General features: G+C 46.4%; 2 protein-coding genes across 4 annotated transcripts in view; one reads left to right on the forward strand and one right to left on the reverse strand.

The window, feature by feature from the left end:
• Positions 1-5,319: 5,319 nt before the first annotated feature.
• KBTBD4 (kelch repeat and BTB domain containing 4) lies at positions 5,320-20,178 on the reverse strand. Of its 3 annotated transcripts, none has more exons than XM_088448658.1 (4): positions 20,025-20,178; positions 15,763-16,395; positions 8,517-8,623; positions 5,320-7,205 (listed from the first exon to the last, which is right to left on the reverse strand). In XM_088448658.1, exons 2-4 carry the CDS (start codon positions 16,364-16,366, stop codon positions 6,345-6,347), a joined length of 1,572 nt encoding a protein of 523 aa, XP_088304784.1. In that variant the 5' UTR covers positions 16,367-16,395; positions 20,025-20,178; the 3' UTR covers positions 5,320-6,344. The 3 variants fall into 3 exon arrangements, with proteins under 3 accessions (XP_088304784.1, XP_088304785.1, XP_088304786.1); XM_088448659.1 differs by having other exon boundaries at positions 20,005-20,040; XM_088448660.1 differs by lacking the exon at positions 20,025-20,178 and adding an exon at positions 19,833-19,962.
• Positions 20,017-21,689, forward strand: part of NDUFS3 (NADH:ubiquinone oxidoreductase core subunit S3) — a 36,074-nt gene continuing 34,401 nt past the window's right edge. The window contains exon 1 of the mRNA XM_088448661.1: positions 20,017-20,188. Within this exon, the coding sequence (XP_088304787.1) occupies positions 20,140-20,188 (49 nt within the window). The 5' untranslated portion in view covers positions 20,017-20,139. The remainder of the gene's footprint in view (positions 20,189-21,689) is intronic.

The following is a 21,689-nucleotide window of genomic DNA, read 5'->3' on the forward strand; positions in this document are numbered from 1 at the left end:
AAAGTTATACAACAATGGAACAGAGAGCGCGAATGATTGTGGCCTGCGGAAGGTTTAAAGCGTTAGCAGCAGTCTTATTGTCGCCAGATCGTAGCACATACCAGATATTATAGCACATACCAGATATCATAGAGCATTCCAGATATTATGGCACGTACCAGATATAGCACATACCAGGTATTATAGCGCATACCAGATATTATGGCACGCACCAGATATTATAGCGCATTTCAGATATTATGGCACGTACCAGATATTATAGCACATACCAGGTATTAGCGCATTCCAGATATTATGGCACGTACCAGATATTATAGCGCATTCCAGATATTATGGCACGTACCAGATATTATAGCGCATTCCAGATATTATGGCATGTACCAGATATTATAACACATACCAGGTATTATAGCGCATTCCAGATATTATGGCACGTACCAGATATTATAGCGCATTCCAGATATTATGGCACGTACCAGATATTATAGCGCATTCCAGATATTATGGCATGTACCAGATATTATAACACATACCAGGTATTATAGCGCATTCCAGATATTATGGCACGTACCAGATATTATAGCGCATTCCAGATATTATGGCATGTACCAGATATTATAACACATACCAGGTATTATAGCGCATTCCAGATATTATGGCACATACCAGATATTATGGCACGTACCAGATATCATAGCGCATTTCAGATATTATGGCACGTACCAGATATTATAGCACATACCAGGTATTATAGCGCATTGCAGATATTATGGCACGTACCAGATATTATAGCGCATTCCAGATATTATGGCACGCACCAGATATTATAGCGCATTCCAGATATTATGGCATGTACCAGATATTATAACACATACCAGGTATTATAGCGCATTCCAGATATTATGGCACATACCAGATATTATAGCACATACCAGATATTATAGCACATACCATAACCAGTGAGGCAGTGACTATAGATTTGAAAATACTCTTACACTAATGAGATTAGGCGGTCAACGAAATCTGAATTAAAACTAGGTTAATGACTATGAAAAAAATTCAATTGTTCATCTTAAAAATTAATATATCTATCTTTCTAACAACAATTGGTAGTTAATATTAATAATATTTAATAATGTATAAATAAATGTTTATAGTAAAATAAACAATGAAACTAGGGTTGGCCAACCCCAAAAACAATGACGGAAAACAGCCGCGCTGGCGCTTCAGTCTGATTTTTCCTCAGGAGGGTGCAAGAAGTCCTTTAGTCGGACCAAACAGTGCACTGAATTCAGAACCTCTGAACTATGTACGGTCAGCACTACACGTGCAGCGCAGCTGTGTCACAGAGACACAGACTGCCCGTGGCCCACATGGCGCTGCGGCCCAGGGGGCACATGGCACTCTGCCCCCCGGCCCAGCCCGCCAGGCTGTCAGCTTAGACAGCTGCCGGGTACACAGCGGGCGGCGCCTCTGGACACCTTAATCGCCTGGAGCTTGCGCTACACTGGAACCGCCCTCTCTACGCCCCTGACCCCAGCTACCCCTGCCAATCACACCTCTTGAAGTGGACTCTGTCGCCTTGATTTGTCAGAAGAACCTACCTTTCCCTGCCCCAAGGTAAGTCTATTTCAGCAGCTGTTTCCTGTTTTATAGATGAGTAGGGCAACAGTGTGGTTTTCATTAATATTGATAAATAAATTCCAACGTGTACTTTAATTAAAGCATTTGTATATAGCTATATCTGTACATAAACATACATAAGTATTTGCAAGATATAGGAAACACATTCAGTGGGTACAGGGGTATAGGAACCAGGGGGGGGTGTAGTTGCCCCCCCCGCCCATTATTTTAGTTGGATGGGCAAAAACTGTGTTTTGCACACACCCCCCCCCCCATGAACTTCTACACAAAAGCTAATTATTCTATTTTATTTATTTATTGAATGGGGATGAATGAAATAAAAAGGAAGCGATGATAGCTTTATTTGAACTCGCCAACTGTTATTGTTTCTGTTTACCAAAAAGTTAAGTTATCTTCATGTTTGTTCATGTTTTTTTCTTGCAAATGCTTTTTTTTGGGTTTTTCTTTCTTAGAAGCCGCACTCATTTTGCTATCACAACTTGCAGTAAGAATAAGAATACAAACGAGATCGGGAAGCTGCGCTTCCCATTGACTGTTCTTGGAAGTTGTATGACAAAGGAACATAGAGAGCAAATGATTGCGGCCAGTGGAAGGTTTAAAGCGTTAGCAGCAGTCTCATTGTCGCCAGATCGTAGCACATACCAGATATTATAGCACGTACCAGATATTATGGCACGTACCAGATATTATGGCACGTACCAGATATTATGGCACGTACCAGATATTATAGCACGTACCAGATATTATAGCACATACCAGATATTATGGCACGTACCATAACCAGTGAGGCAGTGACTATAAAAAAAATGCTCTTAAACTAATGAGATTAGGCAGTCAACAAAATCCGAATTAAAACTAGGTTAACGACTAAGAAAAATTTAAATTTTTAAGATGAACAATTGAGTTTATCTATCTTTCGAACAACTATTGTAATAATTTGTAGTTAATATTAATAATAATAATATTTAATAATGTATAAATACATTTTTATAGTAAAATAAACAATAAAACTTGGCCAACCCCAAAAACAATGACGGAAAACAGACGCGCTGGCGCTCCAGTCTGCTTTTTCCTCGCACCCTCTAGAGGGTGCGAGAAGTCTTTTAGTCGGACCAAACAGCGCGCTGAATTGAATACCTTCGCGAGCTCCCTCCCGCGGCTATTCAGCATCGTGCTGAGTTGAATCGAGCCCTTTGTATATCTACAGTCACTGTTACAACCGTCGTAAAACGAGATACCAAACGTGAGTAAAAGGGGCTCCTTATCCTATAGTAGTCATTGGCCGAAAATGTCGTTCCTATGCCCCTGGCTGGGTGTACTGAAGAAGAGACTCTAAGGCTGGAGAAAGACAGACAGGGACACTCATAGCAAGTATAGCACAGGCAACCAGGCCAGAGCTGCCATTAGGTGGACCTAAGCAGTTGCCTAGGGCACCAATGTTTTCTGGGTGCATAAACCCTGAATAGGAGACATAAAGTGACCAATCTATTGTTTTAAATGCAGCCGCCGCACACCCCATGGAGCGCCAGATAGTGGTGTGACATGTGAAGCTGACAGCTGCTGCTCCCTCTATGTCAGTGTTATAATGGGAGTGTGGCGCTTGGCTATGATGTCACAGCCAAGCGTCGCCTCTTGCAGTATAGCGCACAGAGCATGTTTATAAAAGCTGTCCAAGCAATAGTTACACATATGGTCCTTCTTAGATGTTGCTGGATCTTTTCAGCAGGGCAGGTGCCAACCCTTTGGGGGTGTCCTAGGAGGCTCCCAGCCTCTGTCGGAAGCGGCACCCCATGCCTGCTACTTAATGTATCAGTTGGGAGGTAGGAGCCTTCTAGGGTAGCGGTGGGCAATAAGCGACCCCCAGATGTTGTAGAACTACACATCCCAGCATGCCCTGCTACAGTCTTGCTATTTGGCCATGCTAAAACTGTTGCAGGGCAGGCTGGGATTTGTAGTTCAACAACAGCTGGAGGACTGCTTATCGCCCACCCCTGTTCTAGGGCATACCACAAGGCTAGTACTGGCCCTGCTGAAAGGATACAGCAAGAACTAGGTACCACCATATGTATAATAATCACTTGTACGGTTTTTATAAACTCTCTGTGCGCTATACTAGGACAGGCCTGGTCACATGAGATATGCATAACCCGTACCTGTCCCAGTATAGTGTGGGCAAAATATACTCAGGAACTGGAACACGTACAATGACACCTTCCGAACTCACATTTGAAAGTCGTTTTAAATAAACAAATTTTTTTCCAACAATCAATATGAATGAAGAATTTATCCAGAAACTGAATGGTAATATTAGTCCTGAAAAAGGTATAGGGCTATCATATTGCCAAAGCTTTCGCAGGTGTGAAATCTCCGTAGACAAAAACTGTCTTTACCATTTCAGAGAAGGTGAAAAGTTGTGCAAAATCCCTATTTTTGTTTCAAAATGTGAGGACTTGGTTCAGAACCCCTTAGACACCCCCTCCCCCCCCATTTATTTATTTTTTTTTAGCTTAATTTGGCCAACAATGACATGTACATTTTGGGGTGGAAAATGGAATTAAAGTAGTGGGTCTGGTATTTTGGGGGGCTGTATGGATGGAACATGTTTTAAACGGAATGGGTATGAAATCCCGGCGCCGGAAGACCGAAGGGTGAAGATGCTGACAGGGTTGGTAAGTATGCTAATCCTCCCCCCTCTAACCTTCCCTTAGTGGGGCATAACCCTACCCCCCCGGGGGGGAGCCTAATGCAAGCCCCCCATTCCCGCACACTAAACCCTAACCTCCCCCTGTGGCCCCTACAACTAACCCTCCTCCCCCTGCGGCTAACAGCTTACAGGGCCCCGCTTACCTTCGTTTGGGATGCCGGCTGTTGGGATTTCATCGTCAGGATTTCAATGCCTATCTTTAGTCCCGGGTCGGGATCCCGGCCGCCGGTAAATTAACTACATCCCATTTTAAACATTGCAGGTGTCTGCACCTGGTGTATTTTCAAAGTGCACTTTTTTGACTCAAAAATATACTTTCACCAATTTTAATGTACGCCCATTTTATGTGCATTTATTTTGTCCCAAAAAAAATAATTTTTTATAATTTTTCCACACTTATGCAAATATGCATATAACAGCCATTTGACACAATTTAAGAACACCAAATACTTTTATTAGGGCCACTGATACACTATTATATTGATTTCCAATGTCAGTTAGGCTTTTTATGGGGTACAGACTCATTTCCCCACACTCACCAGTACTTTTCGTCAGTTATTCCAGGAACGGTTTTCGTGCGAATGAATTTCCACGTCTTTTGTAATTGGATCATGTGAAAAATGGGAGCGCGCAGAGACAAAAAGTGCGAAATATTGTCAACTATCGCTACCATAGAGATGACTGACCACTAAACAGGATGGGGCAAAATCATGTACCAATCTACTCTCAAAATATAGTGTGGACAAAACCAAAAGACAAACTATTTACTTTTTAATATGTGATTACTTAACATTCTCAGATTAAGGTAAATATCCAGTGTGGTTTGTATAAGTAAGTGATTATACTCTATATTCAGTATAAATATATTTGCTCATCAGTGTAAATTAGTGTGCTTGATTCCAATGGTTTATGGAACATTTCAGATATAAGTACTGTACTACGTTCTTAAAGCAGCAATCCCACATAGAAGGTTAATTTATTAATTTTTATTTGAATAGCAAGTACCCTTTAAGCATGAATACGATAGTCCTTTTTTCTTGGCTTTCCTTCTACAAATCTCCTATTTCAAAATCTATCTGGAAGTCACAAAATATGGCTGCCACAGGCACACATCTCACACATCTCTCAGTATGCCATGAGGAGGCAGAGGGTAGGATTTTACAATATACAATGCATACAGAGATCAGTGGGGCGTTCCAAAGCCTCTCTGCTCACTACCTCTTGTGCCATGTGACTGTGGTCATCATGGTAGTCCATGACACCGCCCAGAGTTATAAATCATTAATAGCAGCCTGAAGAAACAAACAAACAAGAGAAATAGTAAATAGGAGTAACCTGCTTATATTCTGTCAAAGTGAAGAAAAAAAAAAACACCCACGGCTTCAAATAAGTATTAGTGTGATTACCTCAGCTGGTGCTGACAACACGGACAAAATGGCTGCTTCCTACATTTTACTTTTGAGGATATATAAATAATTCTGTGTGGTGAGGCAATTGTAAAAGCTAATTAAGACTGATTTCATTTAAGGGTATAATGTTATTTAGAAACACTTCCTACTTATTTTCAGTCGTACGTTGCAATGCCACATTTATCTGTAGCATCGGATGGTTATGTCACTCAGCTCATAGGGCTACTAAAGATCACCGACACTGAAGACTTTGTGAGCCAAGTCAGGGGAGAGATTTACAAACCTGACAGGATTTTTGTGTTTTGTAAGTGTGTTTTCAGGTCAGACAGGCCCAGTTTGCTTTTCACCTTAAAGACACAACCAGGAAATCTAAGCAAAGGTAAATCAGCATGGAACAATGCTGTAGCGAACACGTAGCTGGTTGATTATGGTGCACCAAGCCCACTGTATTAAGTTGATGGTCCCATCGATTTTTATTATAGAGCAGTCTGACCATTTTCTTCTGGTGGGAGGCCTGCTGGCAAGACGAGGGCATGCCCGGGCCAAGGGATTCCATGTGTGGCAGCTCTTACAGAGCAGAGTAAGCCTCATGCCAACAAGAACTGCAGGTTGGTAAGCAGGAAGCGAATCCCGCTGGTCACCGTCACCACAGAGGTGGCTGGGTTTAATTTGAAGGTGTTGGCGTCCCCTTTCTTGTACTGGTCTCGGAAAACGTAAATGCAGCCGTTGCAGCTGGCGATTTTCCAGAGAGACGGCCGGGAGCTCCAGACGTCGGGCAGGCAGAGCCGTGTGAAGCTGTCCAAAAGCGGGTTGTAACAGACTAGCGAGTCTCCCTCTGCCACGATGAACACCAAGTCCTTGTGAACGGCCGCGTGCATGCGCCCGGCGAAGGGCAACAGGTAGGGTTTCACGTGGCACTTCTCAGTGTTAGTGTCAAAACACTGAATAAGACGCGAGGGTTTTGTGAAGAAGTCCAGGTCGTTCTCCTCCCCTCCCATCAGGTAGATAAGCCCATTGAGGTTCACACCTGCAGCTCCGGAGATGGAGACCTCCAGTTGGCTAGTTTCCGTCCACACATTGTCTTGTACTCGATAGTAAATGACCACATTAGAGAGCGTGTCCTGTAGAGTCTTACCACCGAGAGAGAATATAGAGTCCTTGCCTTGGACAGACACTAGCGTGTGCTGCAGGCGGTCTCTGGGGAGCGGTGCGCATCGCTCCCAGTCCATGGTCTCCATGTTACATTTCCACATGCGGCGGGGGATGGAGCCTCCCACCACGTACAGGTCGGCGCCATGCTTGCAGGCCGCTGTGATCTGGTGGCACAGGCTGTTCTGTCCACTTACACTTATGGAGTCATCCTGCGCACAGTGTAGGGAGACGGCGATGGAGTGCGTGCGAGACTCCTCCTTCCCAATCAGGTAGATGTGCACATTTTCCCCAATTTCCTTAAAAAGAAAAAAAAATGGACATTTAAACATTAATACTGCCATAGTCATTAGATTAAAGTAAACCAGGGGATGATTCCATGATGTTAAAAGTTCAATGTCCATATTTTAGTTTACGGTTATAAAAGAATATAAAAGGCGACCCAAGCAAAGTTCTATTATTAACATTCTACACCCCAATGCCCTCCCCCCGGAACACCGCTAGTAGTAAAACAATGCAGGTCCTATGCCGTGGTTTGAGAGATTCTTATCCCTGACTACTGTCTGCAGCCAATGAATCACTAGGCATAAAAATAGTGTCACGTTCAACAGGTTGCTTCAGGGGTATGAAGTTCAAATCCCGACGCCGGAAGACCGCAACTGAAGATCCCCACAGGTAAGTATTTTAACTATAACTAACCTTAACCCCCCCCCTAACCTCCCCACAAAGTGCATAACCCCCCTGTAAGTGCCTAAACCTAAACCCCCTTCCCCATAGCCTAAACCGAAAGTCTCCCGTGGGGGTGCAGAACACTGACCTCCCCCCTAGGGTGCCTAACCCTAACCCCCCCTTCCCCTAGCCTAACCCTCCCGAGGGGGTGCCTAACCCCAAGTCCCCCCGGGAGCCCCTATCCTAACCCTCCCCCACCTATGCGGCTGTCCACGCCCGCCGCCCGGCTTACCTTCGTTCGGTATGCTGGGCGGCGGGCTCCCGGAGTAGGTAAAATGACAGGCGTCTGGATTTCGACGCCTGTCATTAGACAGTCGGGAAGCAGACTGTCGACTTCCTGACTGCATCCCGTTCCAGGCACTTAAGCCAGGAGTGTTACCTGCTGCTGGCAGCAGGTGGGGTGCGAATCTAAGGAGCCAAGAGGAAGACAGGGATGGGTCTTCACAGTTCCACCGGAGATGGGCTCCAGGAGATAAACAGATTGTCTCGGTGTTGTATTTGGGTACTTTCAAGTTTATGCACTAACATTTCCTGCAGTATAATAACGACCTCAGGATCCTGTTTATCTGATGGTCATACTCTTATTAAAAATTCACATAGGCTCAGAAGACGGGTAACTTCTTGCAGGCTAAGCCATAGGAGAAGAAGCAACATGATACAACAGAAAAGATAATGGGGATATCTATGAAAACTGGTGCACGTCACAAATTTGGTCAATCTCAAATACAGATTACAAACTGTAAACTAATACCTGATTGGTCGCTACACATCAGTTCATCTCGTAAATGTTCCCCACGTAAGAATCAAATAAATGCTATTTTGCTAGACAATTGTTGAATTTAAAGGAATTGCGCAGGCAGAAATAGCCCGTGATAATTTACCTTCAGGCTAGAAAGCAGTATCTCAGAATATTCCTCCCGCTCTTCCTTATTGAAATTAATCCAGTTTTTGATGGCTACGGTGGGATTCTGTGAGCAGGGAACTCCATCTGTAGGGAAAAGACAACGGTTACCGAGGAATACCGAGCTATGACACAACATGGTGTTGTGAACATTATAATTCTTTATCTGGCTAAACAAATGCAATACACTTCTGAGCATTATAATGCTCTAGTATTCTACAGGTTGGTCAAAGAAGACTATGGAGCTTTTAATGCCCCGGTAGGCTATTGGTTCACTCAGTGATGTGAAAGTTCTTATTATCTCACTGGCTGCAGGTTGCTCCACCCCGGTGAAGAGAGTTACACATTGACTATCTCAAGACTGGTCTAACCTACGAACCTTATAATATTCTGCTCATAATAGAGATCTATGGCTACTATCAGGTGGTGTTTGGGGAGGAGGGGAGGGGGAGATAATGCTACAGTGGGCTACTAGACAACTCCACAGAGTGTTGCTAGACACACCCATGGCGTGTTTTCTGCTAAAATATTATTAAATACGCTATTACATAGATGTGATTTACATAATCAATTAATGAAAAAAATCAGATATTTTGGGGAAAAAGTTAGGCAATTAAGTAAATAAACCGATACACTAAATGTACGCGTGATGTTTCCGAGATCTTGGACATTAGGATAACACACTACAGGCTGGCTGCAATTTTGTATAGGACAAATACGGTTTACACATGCAGCAGTATCACTAGTGGTATCTGCAAACTGTCCTGATATTTGGAAATTAGCTGATGGAAATGAAAGAGATCATTTTGAGGAACACCAATAAATCTGGTCACTAGGTGACTATAGCCAGCATGCGTGTGGTGTCTTTTACTATTATTACACTTACTATTACTGATCGGCACATCAGGTAATAAAGCAGCATTCTGAATGGCCCGTATCAGTCCAAAGTGGCCAAACACGCAGGCCGAGCAACAGGATTAGCCTGCCTAAAACAAATCGCAGACCTAGTATGCTCAATTCAGGGGGCAGCAAAAAAAGCATTTTGGTACTTACCGTTAAATCCGTTTCTCCAATATCACAGGGGACACTGGAGATAAAGGGCCTGATTCAGAGCCGGACGCAATTAGCGCTCGCTCGTCCTGAAAATAGGGGTGGCTATTCAAATGAACCATTCGCTGTTTGCGGTCTGTTCACGCCTCTAGGTCTGAACGAGCGAACAAAACTTGCGGTCGTTTTTTGGGAAACTACGCCCCCTGGCCGCTCGCATCCTACGTCATGTCCGCTATTTATTAGATTAATCGAGTACATCGAACAGGGTATGAGCTGCTCGCTATTCTTGTGGTTGGTTTTTGCTACCACAATTTTGCGAGCAGTTCTGGCTTACAAAAACCCAGTGACGTGGTCAATGACGCTGCTGTTTTAAATATGCACACCCATAAAACGCCCGTTTTGACCTTTAAGCACGCCTGCGATCGGATCTCCACTCCCCGTTTTCAAGCACCTTCCCCTGTTACCACCCACATACGCCTCCTCCTGTCACTCAAATTAGCAGGCATTCGCTATTTTGCGAGCACATGAATTTCGGCCGCACTGACTGGTTCGCGCATGCGTATAACTATCCGTACGCATGCGCAGTTGGGCAAACATCGCTCGGAGCGAACGAGCTGCCGCTTACGAGTGGCTCTGAATCAGGTCCAAAGACACTGGGGTATAGATGGGTGGATGAGTGGAGCTTGCACTTTAAATTTAGAAGTGTAAGTAACTCGTCCCCCTCTATACCCCAGAAGCCCCAGTTAGAGAAATGGAACCCGAGGAGACGGAAACAGAATCAGAAGAAATAAACTGAGGAGCAAGAAACAAACAACAAGGGCGCAAAATAGCCGAATAGAAAACACACACATAACATATTTAAAAACAGAACACAATGGCAGGTAAAGCAGTGCTGGGAGGGCATCAAGTGTGCCCTTTGGAAGCTGAGAAACGGGTTTAACGGTAAGTACTGGAATCCACCTTTCTCCTTCATCCACCAGGGGAATCTGGAGATCAAGACACTGGGGACTTCCCAAAGACCCCCTCCCCCCCCCCCCCCCCCGGGTGGGAGAGGCCTAGGGAACCTGCAAAATACTTGCGACCAAAAGTAGACTCTGAGGCCGCAAAGGTATCAAACCAATAGAATCAAACAAAGGTGTGGAATAAGTGGCCGAACGGCACAACTGGGTAGCAGAAGTGCCCCCGACAAGCAGTCCAAGAAGCCCCCACGGAACAAGTGGAATGAGCAGAAATAGAGACCGGCGGAGGCCGAACATTGGCTATATATGCCTGTCAAATGGCCAGACAGATCCATCTGGCCGTCTGCTTAAAAGCAGGCCAACCTCATTTGGAAGCATCATAAAGAACGAATAAGGCATCCGACTTCCGTAAGGCCGCGGTACAGGCCACATAAATCTGGAGAGCCCGTACGACATCCAAAGTGAGTGATGTCTGAGAGTCGTCTGACAACACTGGAACTACAATCGGTTGATTGATGTGAAAAGCAGACACCACCTTCTGCAGGAAAGATGCTCTAGTATGAAATTCCACATGATCATCATGAAAAATTAGATAAGGAGGCCGACGAGAGAGCTCCTAATTCCGAAAACCCGCCTTGCCGAAGCCAGGGCCAAAAAGAGGACTGTCTTCCAAGTGAGAAGCTTGAGATCCACATTCTCCAAGGGTTCAAACTTTGAAGACGGAAGAAATGTCAGCACTAAGTTAAGATCTCACAGAGCTGTAGGTGGGAAAAACGGAGGCTGAATCCGAAGGACCCCCTGTAGAAAGGTCTGAACCTAAGGGAACTAGGCAAGGTGGCGCAGAAAAAATATTGACAATGCCGATAACTGGACAATAAGAGAACCTAGACGTAAACCAGCGTCCTGGCCGACTGGAGGAAAAGAAGACGATGGGACAATCGGAAAACAGTGGTGAAACCCCCGGTCCTCACACCAGGCTACATAAGAAAGCCAGATACGGTGATAATGAGCAGATGTGACCGGTTTGCGTGCCCAGCGCATGGTGGGAACTACAAAGTCTGGGATCCCTCTGCGTCGTAAGAAAGCGGAATAAACAGCCACGCCATTAAACGCAGCGAATAAAAGCCTGATGTGGTTCTCAAATTGGGACATGGAGATAAGCATCCATGATGTCCAGGGACGGCAGAAACTCCCCATGTTCCAGACCTGCAATCACCAAGTGAGGAGACTCCATCGGACCGGTAAAACGTCAGATAAAGATTTAACGATTTCAGATTCAAAATAGGTCTTACAGAGCCATCTGGCTTCGGGACTACAAAGAGATTGGAGTAGAAATCCTGACAACGCTGATGGGCTGGAACAGGTATCAAAACTTCAGAATCCACAAGCTTCTGGATTGCCTACAGAAGCACCATCTGCTTCTGTCGGGAGACAGGAAGACCTGTGGTGAAAAAGCGACGTGAAGGGGGGGGCTGCAAATTCTATCTTGTAGCCCAGAGACACCAGATTGTGGATACAAATCGATGAACTGGTGTGATACCAAACATACCTGAACTGCAAAAGACGAGCCCCCACCTTGGAGTCTCCGAGGTGGGCCTGGAGTCCATCATGCGGTAGGTTGTCTGCAAGTTTTTGATCCGGACTGCTGGTCGAACAAGGTTGGTGGCCTCTGCCCCTACCTCCACGGGCTGCCGAGGAGGCACCACATGGACGTCCCCGAAAGGATGAGGGGCCCGAAAGGAGCTAAAAGGATCAGCCTGAGTGCGACGTGGAATGGGAGAAGTGGAGGGCAAAAAGGTAGACTTACCACCTGTAGCCTGGTCCATTTGCCCAGTTCAGTTCCAAAAAGGATATCCCCAGTAAACAGAAGGCCCTGCACGGCCCTCTTGGATTCCGCATCCTCTTGCCAGGACCTCAGCCATAAGGCTCTGCGAGCCGCTATTGCTGGCGCTGAGATCTTGGATCCAGCATGACCAATGTCCCTGGAAGCTTCACGAATGTGTTCGGCTAGGATGACAAGGTCGGACCTAGGTACTCCCGATTCAAGGCCGCTGACCAACTCCTCCACAGCTTTGTTGACCCAGGAGCCAACCAAAGCCAGTCTGAGCAACACCCCTGCTGCTGAACAGATGGATTTTAAGGTGGTTTCCAACTTACGGTTGGAACTGTCCTTAAGAGCTGTAGCTCCAGGAACAGGCAACGTGGTCTTCTTGGAGAGCAGCGAGACTGACGGATCGACTGTAGGAGGAGCTTCCCATTTCTCAGTGACAGACTTAGGAAAAGGGTAAATGGTCAAAAACCGCTTGGGCACCTGAAATTTCTTGTCAGGATGCTGCCAAGCTGTAGACAATTGAGCATTTAATTCATGTGAAAAAGGAAAGAAAATTGTTAACCTCCTTTTTGGCTCCAAATAAGGATGCATCTGGAGATACCTTGGACTCATCGTCCCGCCAGGATGAGGGCCCCCACTGCCTAGACACCCGAATCAGAGGCCTGTTGGTGAAAGTCGTCACTGACTGAAAGGGTCTCCAAATCACCTTCCTCTTCTTCTTGAGAAAGAAGCTCTGCGACAGAGTCGTCCGACCCTAGAAGAGGAAGCAAAAGAGCCCATGAGCAGAGCCAAGCCCTCCACAGAACTGGCTAAGTCTCTTTCCCAACCTGGCTCTCTCTCGGTGGGACCTGAACCTGGTTCCTAGCCAATTCCCTGTCTCTGCGTGAAACGGCTAGTTCCGCAGAGAGATCGGACATGACGCCTGCCCAGGTGGATACCCAAGGTGGAGGAAAAGCTGAATCTGAAGAGGGTCCCACCACAACGGGTCCCCCAGAGATACATATATCACATAGGGCCGCTTCATCAGAGCGCGCCTGAGAAAGTTTAGTGTTACATTTAGAACAAGCAAACACCTTTTGTGATGCTTTTGCAGCTGCCCCTTTGCCTGTCATGATGTCTTAGACTACACAGACAGCAACAGATGTACCTCACTCACAGATATAGAGTGGAACCACCAGGTACAGAGGGAGAGGAGTCACTATATCCCTCTTAATGCAGATTACCCTCACTCAGCAGCCCAGAGAACACCCCAGTGCACTCACGACACTTGACAGGGTTGAATCACCACTGGAGTTTTGAGCAGGAGAGTGGATCTGCGATACGCAGCTGTCAGCGTTACTAGTGCAGAAGCATGCACACTAAGCACCTGTGTAAAATTGTACAGATGAGAGGGCTGATGGGCTGTTCCCCTTGCTGGGAGAGAGCCAATACGGAAGCTGCCTCGCAGTCAGAAGCACTGCCGAGGCGTGCTGAACACAGCGCCGAGGCTCTGCCCCCTCCCAATCCCGCTGGTGCCGGGGACATGGCTAGTGAGAAACTGAAGCTGCGCTGACTACAGCGCTGATCCGCATGCTAACAAGCGCTGTAGACTGATTAGCAGCGCTATTACAGAGAAGCACAGCAGGAGGACCCTGCTAGTCAGGGGAAGAGGTATACTTACCGCTGCTGGCATCAGGTCCTGCGGTTGCAACGCTGGCATGGACACAGCCTCTATAATAGGCAGTGGCATGTCCCTCCCTGAGCTAAAGCCTGGGACCCAGACACTCACTCTCGATTAGTCGGGGCGGGTGCCTGATGCCTCCATGTAGCAGGCTGACAGATGCAGCTCTCTGTCTGCCTGTCCTCAATGCTGTGTTGGAAACTAAAAATAAAGAAAAAATAAAAAAAAATACTAAGTGGGGGCTAAACTCAGCCCCAAGTGACAGGCTCCCTCTGGTACAATTCTAAAATGAGGCTTCTGGGGGATAGAGGGTGAGGAGTCACTCACACTTATAAATTTAAAGTGCCAGCTCCACTCATCCACCCATCTATACCCCAGTGTCTTGATCTCCAGTGTCCCCTGTTGGATGAAGGAGAAAATATCTTTATATTTTGTTGAGCCAAACTGTTACTACTACACACAAACCTACAGCATGAGTAAACAGCTGTATAGGTACTATTTTAGGGGCCGATTCAACTTCAAGCAGTGTGGTCGTGATCTGGCTACACAGTACGCACATCACCTAGACTTACGCTATAGCTTTTCTTAGGCACCCGTAAGGGGGTACAAGGCAAAGTAAGTGACATCGCCTGGAACTGAATCGCCCTCTAAAGGGGGGTATCCACTAGACGATAAAGTTGAACGATTGAACGATAATGATAAAATCGTTCAATAATCGTTCAAACATCGTTTGAACATCGTTTGCAAATCGTGCAGTAATTGTTTCTAACGATGTACGATGCGCGCTCCCGCTGGTCGTTTGATCGTCTCCTCCATCGACTGAACATGCAGGTCAATTTCACTTGATTGCTTACACATCGTTTACACATCGTTTACACATCGTTCACGCTGAACGATCAAACGATGAACCACTGTCTGCCCATTATAGCTGAAAGCTCTCAATCACAGATTAAAACAACATAGTTTATTGTTAGATCTTTTGCAAATCTTTTGCAAATTGTTCAGAGTGGAAGATCATATTTCAAGGGAAACTTCAAGGGAAAATCGTTAAGAGGTTGGACAGGGATAAAATCGTCTAGTGGATGCCCCCCCTTAAGAGTCTCATTTAGAGATATAAGCAAACCCTGATTTAGAAATGAGGAGAGGATGGCGCATCCTAAAACAACTTAAAAATAAAATAAAAAAACGAAATAAATTACATTTGCAAACCCTTACTCCTTGCATCCCAGCATAGTTTGTCCAGGTGCTAATCGGCACACTAAATGAGACCCTTAGGGAGAAATTAAATTCCTGGCAATATGGCGCCATAAATCGCTACAATGCGCGGATGTGCACATATCCGCCAGTTACATAAATCGGAAATTACATTTGTACCCCCTTACTCCTTGCATCCCAACTTAGTTTGTCCAGGTGCTGATCGGCACCCTATATGAGGTCCTTAAAGGGAAACTGAATTAATGGCGATGTGGTGCCAAAAATCGCCGCAATGCACATATCTGCCCGTTAGGTAACATCACGTTTTCCTGCATTTCTCTATGGGACTTAAATAAAAACTTTAGGTGTCGCTGAATGCAATTTGCCATTCCAAAGCGGCACATCACGTCCATCCCACCAAATTAAATCGCCCCCCCCACCTTAGGGTGTAGGTACTCAGTCTGGTAGCACAACCTTTATAATGCTTTTCCATTTGACGTTCAAATGCTGCTAGACATCTCCGGCAACTGACCTGCAATGACGTCCGTCAGCAACCGCAGAGGCAAGTTCAGGAACTCTTCTGTATCACACAGCTGGGACAGGTGGGTTTTGGCGCAGTGTTTAGCCGCGGTGTAGAGAGACGTATCGCTGTGCTGGTCCGCCAGCCACATGATCTGCAGGCAGTTTTTCACCTGCACCGTCCTCACCAGAAAGCGAGAACATTCTTCGAACAAGGCCGTCAGCTGGTACATGTCAGACACCTCATAGGTCTCCTGTAGCTCCTCAAGCCGCAGCTTCACCGTCCCATGGTAAATGTAATCCACCAGCAACTGGAAGACACTCTCACTTACATCCTGCAGCTGGATGACGCGGTTACGTCCCTCCTTCAGATTGGAGGCGAACATGGAGCGGAAAAAGCAGCTTTGGGCAGAAAGGACCAGTCTGTGTAGCTGGAACTCTTTTCCTTCCACTAGAATAGTGACATCAGCAAATAATTCCTCTTCCATGCACAGCTTCATGATGCTCTGAGCCACACGGCTGCTGTGAGAGCGGTCTGTAAATGTGTACGTCACAAAATAATTCTCCTCCGTGGAGCTCGTTAAGCCCTGAGCAGCGGCCTCTTCTGAAGGGTCCATGTTCTGTAATAAGCCGGAGTTTTGGGTGCCTGGGAGATGTAGATAAATCACATATGTAAAGTGACAATATACATTGCGTGAAAAGCTCTACCATACCCGTCATGAAAAGTTCACCAACCCAGGAGCTAAACCAGTGCGGAGGCCAACACCATGGGGTGATTTGGAGTTGAACGGAAAAGTTACAAACATACACCTGCACACCTATGTTACCACGTGTGCATTTTGAGTGACACACATCTTAAGATACTTGCATCTTTAAATCTTGCGTACAAAAGGTTCTGGGGCAAATATGCCTTATGCTGGGTACACAGTATACAATGTGTACCCAGCGCGATATCGCTAGCGACGGGACCCGGAGGGGGTGCCGGCATCGGCAAGTGTGTAAGTGCATACACACTTGCCGATGCCGACAGCGACGGAACGACGGCGGGGGGCAAGCTGCGTTCGGCAATCTTTAGCTTGGTACACACTGGGGGGGAATTCAATTCAACGCGAATTGAATAGCGCCGGGAGCAAGCTCCCGGAGCTATTGAATTCAGTGCACTGTGTTGACTGAGAAAGCCGGTTCTCGCGCCTTAACAAGGGTGTTAAGGCGCGGTAACCGGCATTCTCTGACCAAACTGCCGAGCGCGCGGCTGTTAGCGCCCCACTATGACGGAAAACAGGGGGGTGCGAAAAGAAATCCTTAGCCCACCCAAACAGCGCGGTGTATTGAAAAGCTTCGGGATCTCTCTCCCGTCGCTATTTAACATCGCACTGAATCGAATTCCCCCCATTGAGTGTTGCGTACCCAGCCAATATGTCGGCGCAACGGGCCCGAACAATATCTCATTCCGTCCTTCATTACCTGCAACAGGAGCGCTTGCGACAACGTCCGGTTGGACAAGCAGCACGGCCGACCGGACGATGTCGCAAGCGGCCGTGGGAGGGCGCATATTGGCCGTATACACTGAGTGATGCGGCAGATATGTCGTTCTGATACGGCCGGAACTACATATTGTGCCGACATCGCTCCAGTGTGTACCCGGCATTAATTAGCAGATAACGGGAAAACAGTAAAGTAACATTGGGGGCGATTCAATTCAACGCGAATTGAATAGCGCCGGGAGCGGGCTCCCGGAGCTATTCAATTCAGTGCGCTGTGTGGTCGGAGAATGCCGGTTATCACGCCTTAACAAGGGTGTAAAGATGCGTTAACCGTCATTCTCTGACCAAAGTGCCGGGTGCGTGGCTGTTAGCGCCGCGCTAAGCAGAAAAACAGCTGCGCGCCCGTCACTTTATTCAGATTTCTCCTCGCATGATTGTTTGATATGACCAACAGCAGCTCGTTTCCTTTCTACAGCTTCTCAGGAACATTCCCTGTTAGAATTCATATATATCAGTGTAAATTGTCTTCACCATATATCAATAAATGTCCCTAACATAACATAACTTAATAATCCGTTTTGTGTGTATTTGGGGCCTGATTCAGAGCCGGACGCTATTTGCGCTCGCTCGTCCAGAAAAAGGGGCTGGCTAATTAAATTAACCGTTCGATCTTTGCGGTCTGTTCACGCCTCTATGTCTGAACGAGCGAACAAAACATGCGAACGTAATTTTGAAAAAAACGCCCCCTGGCCGCTCGCATCATACGTCATGTCCGCTATTTATTAGATTAATCGAGTACATCGGACGGCGTATGAACTGCTCGCTATTCTTGTGGTTGGTTTTTCCTACCGCAATCATGCGAGCAGTTCTGACTATAAAACAACCAAGTGACTTGGTCGATGACGCTGCTTTAGTAATTATGCACACCCATAAAACGCCCGTTTTGTCCGTTTGGCACGCCTGCGTTCGGATCTCCACTCCCCGTTTTCAAGCACCTTCCCGTTACCACCCACAAACGCCTCATTCTGTCACTCAAATTAGCAGGCATTCGCTATTTAGCGAGCACACAATTTTTTGCCGCACTGACTGGTTCGCGCATGCGTATTAAAATCCGTACGCATGCGCAGTTGTGCGAACATCGGTCGGAACGAACGAGCGGCTCTGAATCAGGCCCTTGGTTCCACTTCAAACCTTCACTATGGGACATGAAATTGCTCAAGAAAATAACTTGCAGGGCAACGAAGTTGAACAGTTTTAATATACAACGTCCTTCTTTATTTATTGTTAAGACAGAAACAACAGCTGCACAGTACATGGAAATCTGTTTAAATGTTTGGTGCAATGTCCCAAAAAGTCAGGTACAATATATAAACTTTAATCATATAATTTTGGGCCTCATTCAGAGATGGACGCTAATGCGATTTTCAGGCCGATCGAGAATGTTTGCAATCGTGCATGCGTTTAAGCCGCACTGAGCGTGCGCAGTAGTCGCATTACGATTACTGACGCACAGAGGATCCCATCACAAAGTGATTGACAGGTTGTCAGCGTTTGGGGGTGGTAACGGGGAGTGGTCAGAAAAACGCAGGTAAACGCCCTTACATGGGCGTGCATAAATTAGCCACTGCGAGTGCAGGCGCAGTTCTGCGTGTTAGGAGAGCTCCCAAGGCTGCGGCAGGTCAGACCTGCCGCTAGGGTAAGATGGCCGCCGATGTGACCGATATTTATGCAGAAATGCGTCGTCGCATGTTGCACTGTACAATGTGAAAACAGCGTGCCTTATAGGGGGTATGTGGCGCTGTACAATGTGAAAACAGTCTGCCTGTGTGACATAATGGCCAACCTTACTCTCTGTTAGGGTCTGGCACATCTGCTCACTTTGGGCCTGATTCATTACCGATCGCTATTGTGATCGCAGCTGCGATTACTTACGCAGACCCGCTGTGAAAATATGCTAATGTTTGCAATCGCAATCGAACATAAGGACGCCCACATCCCCTTACTCACATCCATAATAATTATCAAATATGACAAACCATCGGTAACATCGAGCACCATCGGAGCCTCACGCACGATTACAACAGGTCTGACCTTACTCAGAATTTGCTACCCTCATCGCACGCAGGCTGCGTATGGCATCGCAGAGGCTAATTTATGCACGCCCCTGTAACGGTGTTCAAACGCAATGACACGCCTGCATTTCCCCGACCACTGTCCCGTCAACAGCCCCAAACGGTCACTTCCTGTCAATCGCTCTGCGTAGTCACTGCGATCGCCGTGGAATCTTCGCGCACTGCATACGCAGTACGCAATAGGCCACCCGTGTGCGTAATCGCAGTTGCAATCAGGCCCTATGTTTCACTAACTATACACCTGCATTTCACCCCAGTTTAATGTAGAAAATTTTTTTTTTAAACATCAACCACCAAATACAGTCCTCAGGTGAGGGCAATTGGCAAAGCAGAGGCAGGCTATTACCACAATGGGGGAGAGTTAAGATGACGAATTGGTGGCAGAATGTGCAGCCTGATGACATTATATGGAATATAAATATGAGAACATGAATAACATACAGTGGGAGGTGGGGAGACTCACTCACTGGGTCACATGCTGAGTAATACTCAGTGTTACTATACTGTGGCTATGGATAGAATGACCCCCTCCTGAGCACCCTCACACCCAGTGCAAAAACTGTGGTGGGTTTGGTAGGGGGGCTCGGTGTGCAAATACCTCCCCCAGTCATCGCCCCATGTGCTGTCCGCTCCTCTTACCCTCTACAGCCGGAACTCACCTTCTCACGCTCTCACGCACCGGAAGTTACCCGGAGCTCTTTGGCAGCCGCACCTGACACAGGGTGTGACGTCAGAGCTGCCCTGCTTGCCCTTGTTGCCTGTCCGTCCCGGGGAATGATGCTGGCTGGAGTGAGGGGGGCAGCCCGGGGCCTGCTCCGGAGAGGTGAGAGGGGTGGGGATACGATGGAGGGTGACATCCGGAACACAGCTAGGAGATGTACGCAACGACTAAGCAGAAGCCTAGTGTGGCTCTCTGGCGATCTGCTGTGGAACTACAAGTCCCAGCATGCCCTGACAGCCACTATAATATAATAAATAGATGAATTAATGTCGCTCTGAGTATTTTTTTTTTCCAACTTCAAATGAAATATTTAACTTGCAGCCAATAATAAATTATTTAAAAGGTAATTTGTAAAATTGAAGCATCTGCCTCTCATTCATACATTATATATATATATATATATATATATATATATATATATATATATATATATCTATCTCTACCAGGTGCCGGTGCCCTCCATGGGGTGATGTCCCATACGTATCCAAGCAATAATGGTGGCACTCGGCATCTTAATAATTCAAGCAAGGACTCTCTATTCCAATGTTTCCGGAACAATGCCCGTAGTCAGGGGTGTAGCGTTTAGTCATGGCACCCGGGGCATGTGTGTGCTACTGCGCCCCCACCCCCCAGGTGTGCCAGGTATGGGAAGTGTCCAGCATGTAGGGGCATATTAAAGGGAAATAAAAATAAACATTATGGGCAGTATCAACCTGGGACATGGAGGGCTAGCTATATATTCCAACCCACTAAAGTAATTCCACCAATTAAAAATAAACCACACAGTAGTGCCCACAATTCACATTACTCCACACAGTAGTGTCTTTTATTCATGTTAAGCCACAGTAGTGCCCCTTATTCACATTGTACAAATAATGGCCACAATGCACGTTATGCCCACATTCGTACCCATTAATTTGCGTCATGCCACAGTTTGGGCTATTTTCATTATGCTAAACAGTAATCCCCACATTTCATATTATGCCACAGTAATATCCATAGTTCACATTATGCCATAGTAGTGCCCCTTATTCACATTATGCCTTATACAGAGATCAGTGCGTCCTTGCTGGGGCATGGTCTGGGCGAAGCCACAAGATCTGCATCGTCCACACCATGCCCCTTTTCTGGAAGCACTGATCTCTGTGTTTCACGCTCAGCTCAGCAGGTGCTCTGCCCTTCCTCGGAATGGCTGATCTCCAGCGCCCTGGCCAGAGCAGGCGCCTGGAGCAGGTGCTCCACTGGAGCCACCCTCACTACTCCCCTGCCCGTAGTCAGGGACGTTCATTGCTCCCAAAACTTGGGAATAGAGCGAGTTATTAAGACGCTGAGTGCCGCAATTATTGCTTGGAGATATATAAAATCTCTTTTTAAATAATCAGGGAAGCGATTTACACCCCGCTAGCAAAGGAGGCGGTTTTGAAAATGGAAATTATTATTTATGGTGGTCACTAAACTTGCATAAACCTACATGCCAATGTTTCTTTCCCTCCCGGGACTCTTCTGGCTTCCGAAATGTTGCGTTCTCCAGTCGATGCATTAACATAAGTTTAACCCATCGCAGTCCATGGTGTGGAAAAAAAATCAAATATGTTTGCATTAG

Source organism: Taudactylus pleione, unplaced genomic scaffold (genome assembly GCF_031769625.1).
Source record: "Taudactylus pleione unplaced genomic scaffold, aTauple2 ptg000462l, whole genome shotgun sequence".
Classification (NCBI taxonomy): Eukaryota; Metazoa; Chordata; class Amphibia; order Anura; family Myobatrachidae; genus Taudactylus; species Taudactylus pleione.

Bases quoted from the DNA above. Each gene is read 5' to 3' on its own strand.
- KBTBD4 (XM_088448658.1), bottom strand. From the start codon at position 16,366: ATGGACCCTTCAGAAGAGGCCGCTGCTCAGGGCTTAACGAGCTCCACG. The intron at 8,624-15,762 runs GTCAGTTGCCGG...TTTTCCCTACAG, and splicing joins GCTGACGGACGTCATTGCAG to ATGGAGTTCCCTGCTCACAG. The intron at 7,206-8,516 runs GTAAATTATCAC...TTTCTTTTTAAG, and splicing joins TACTGCTTTCTAGCCTGAAG to GAAATTGGGGAAAATGTGCA.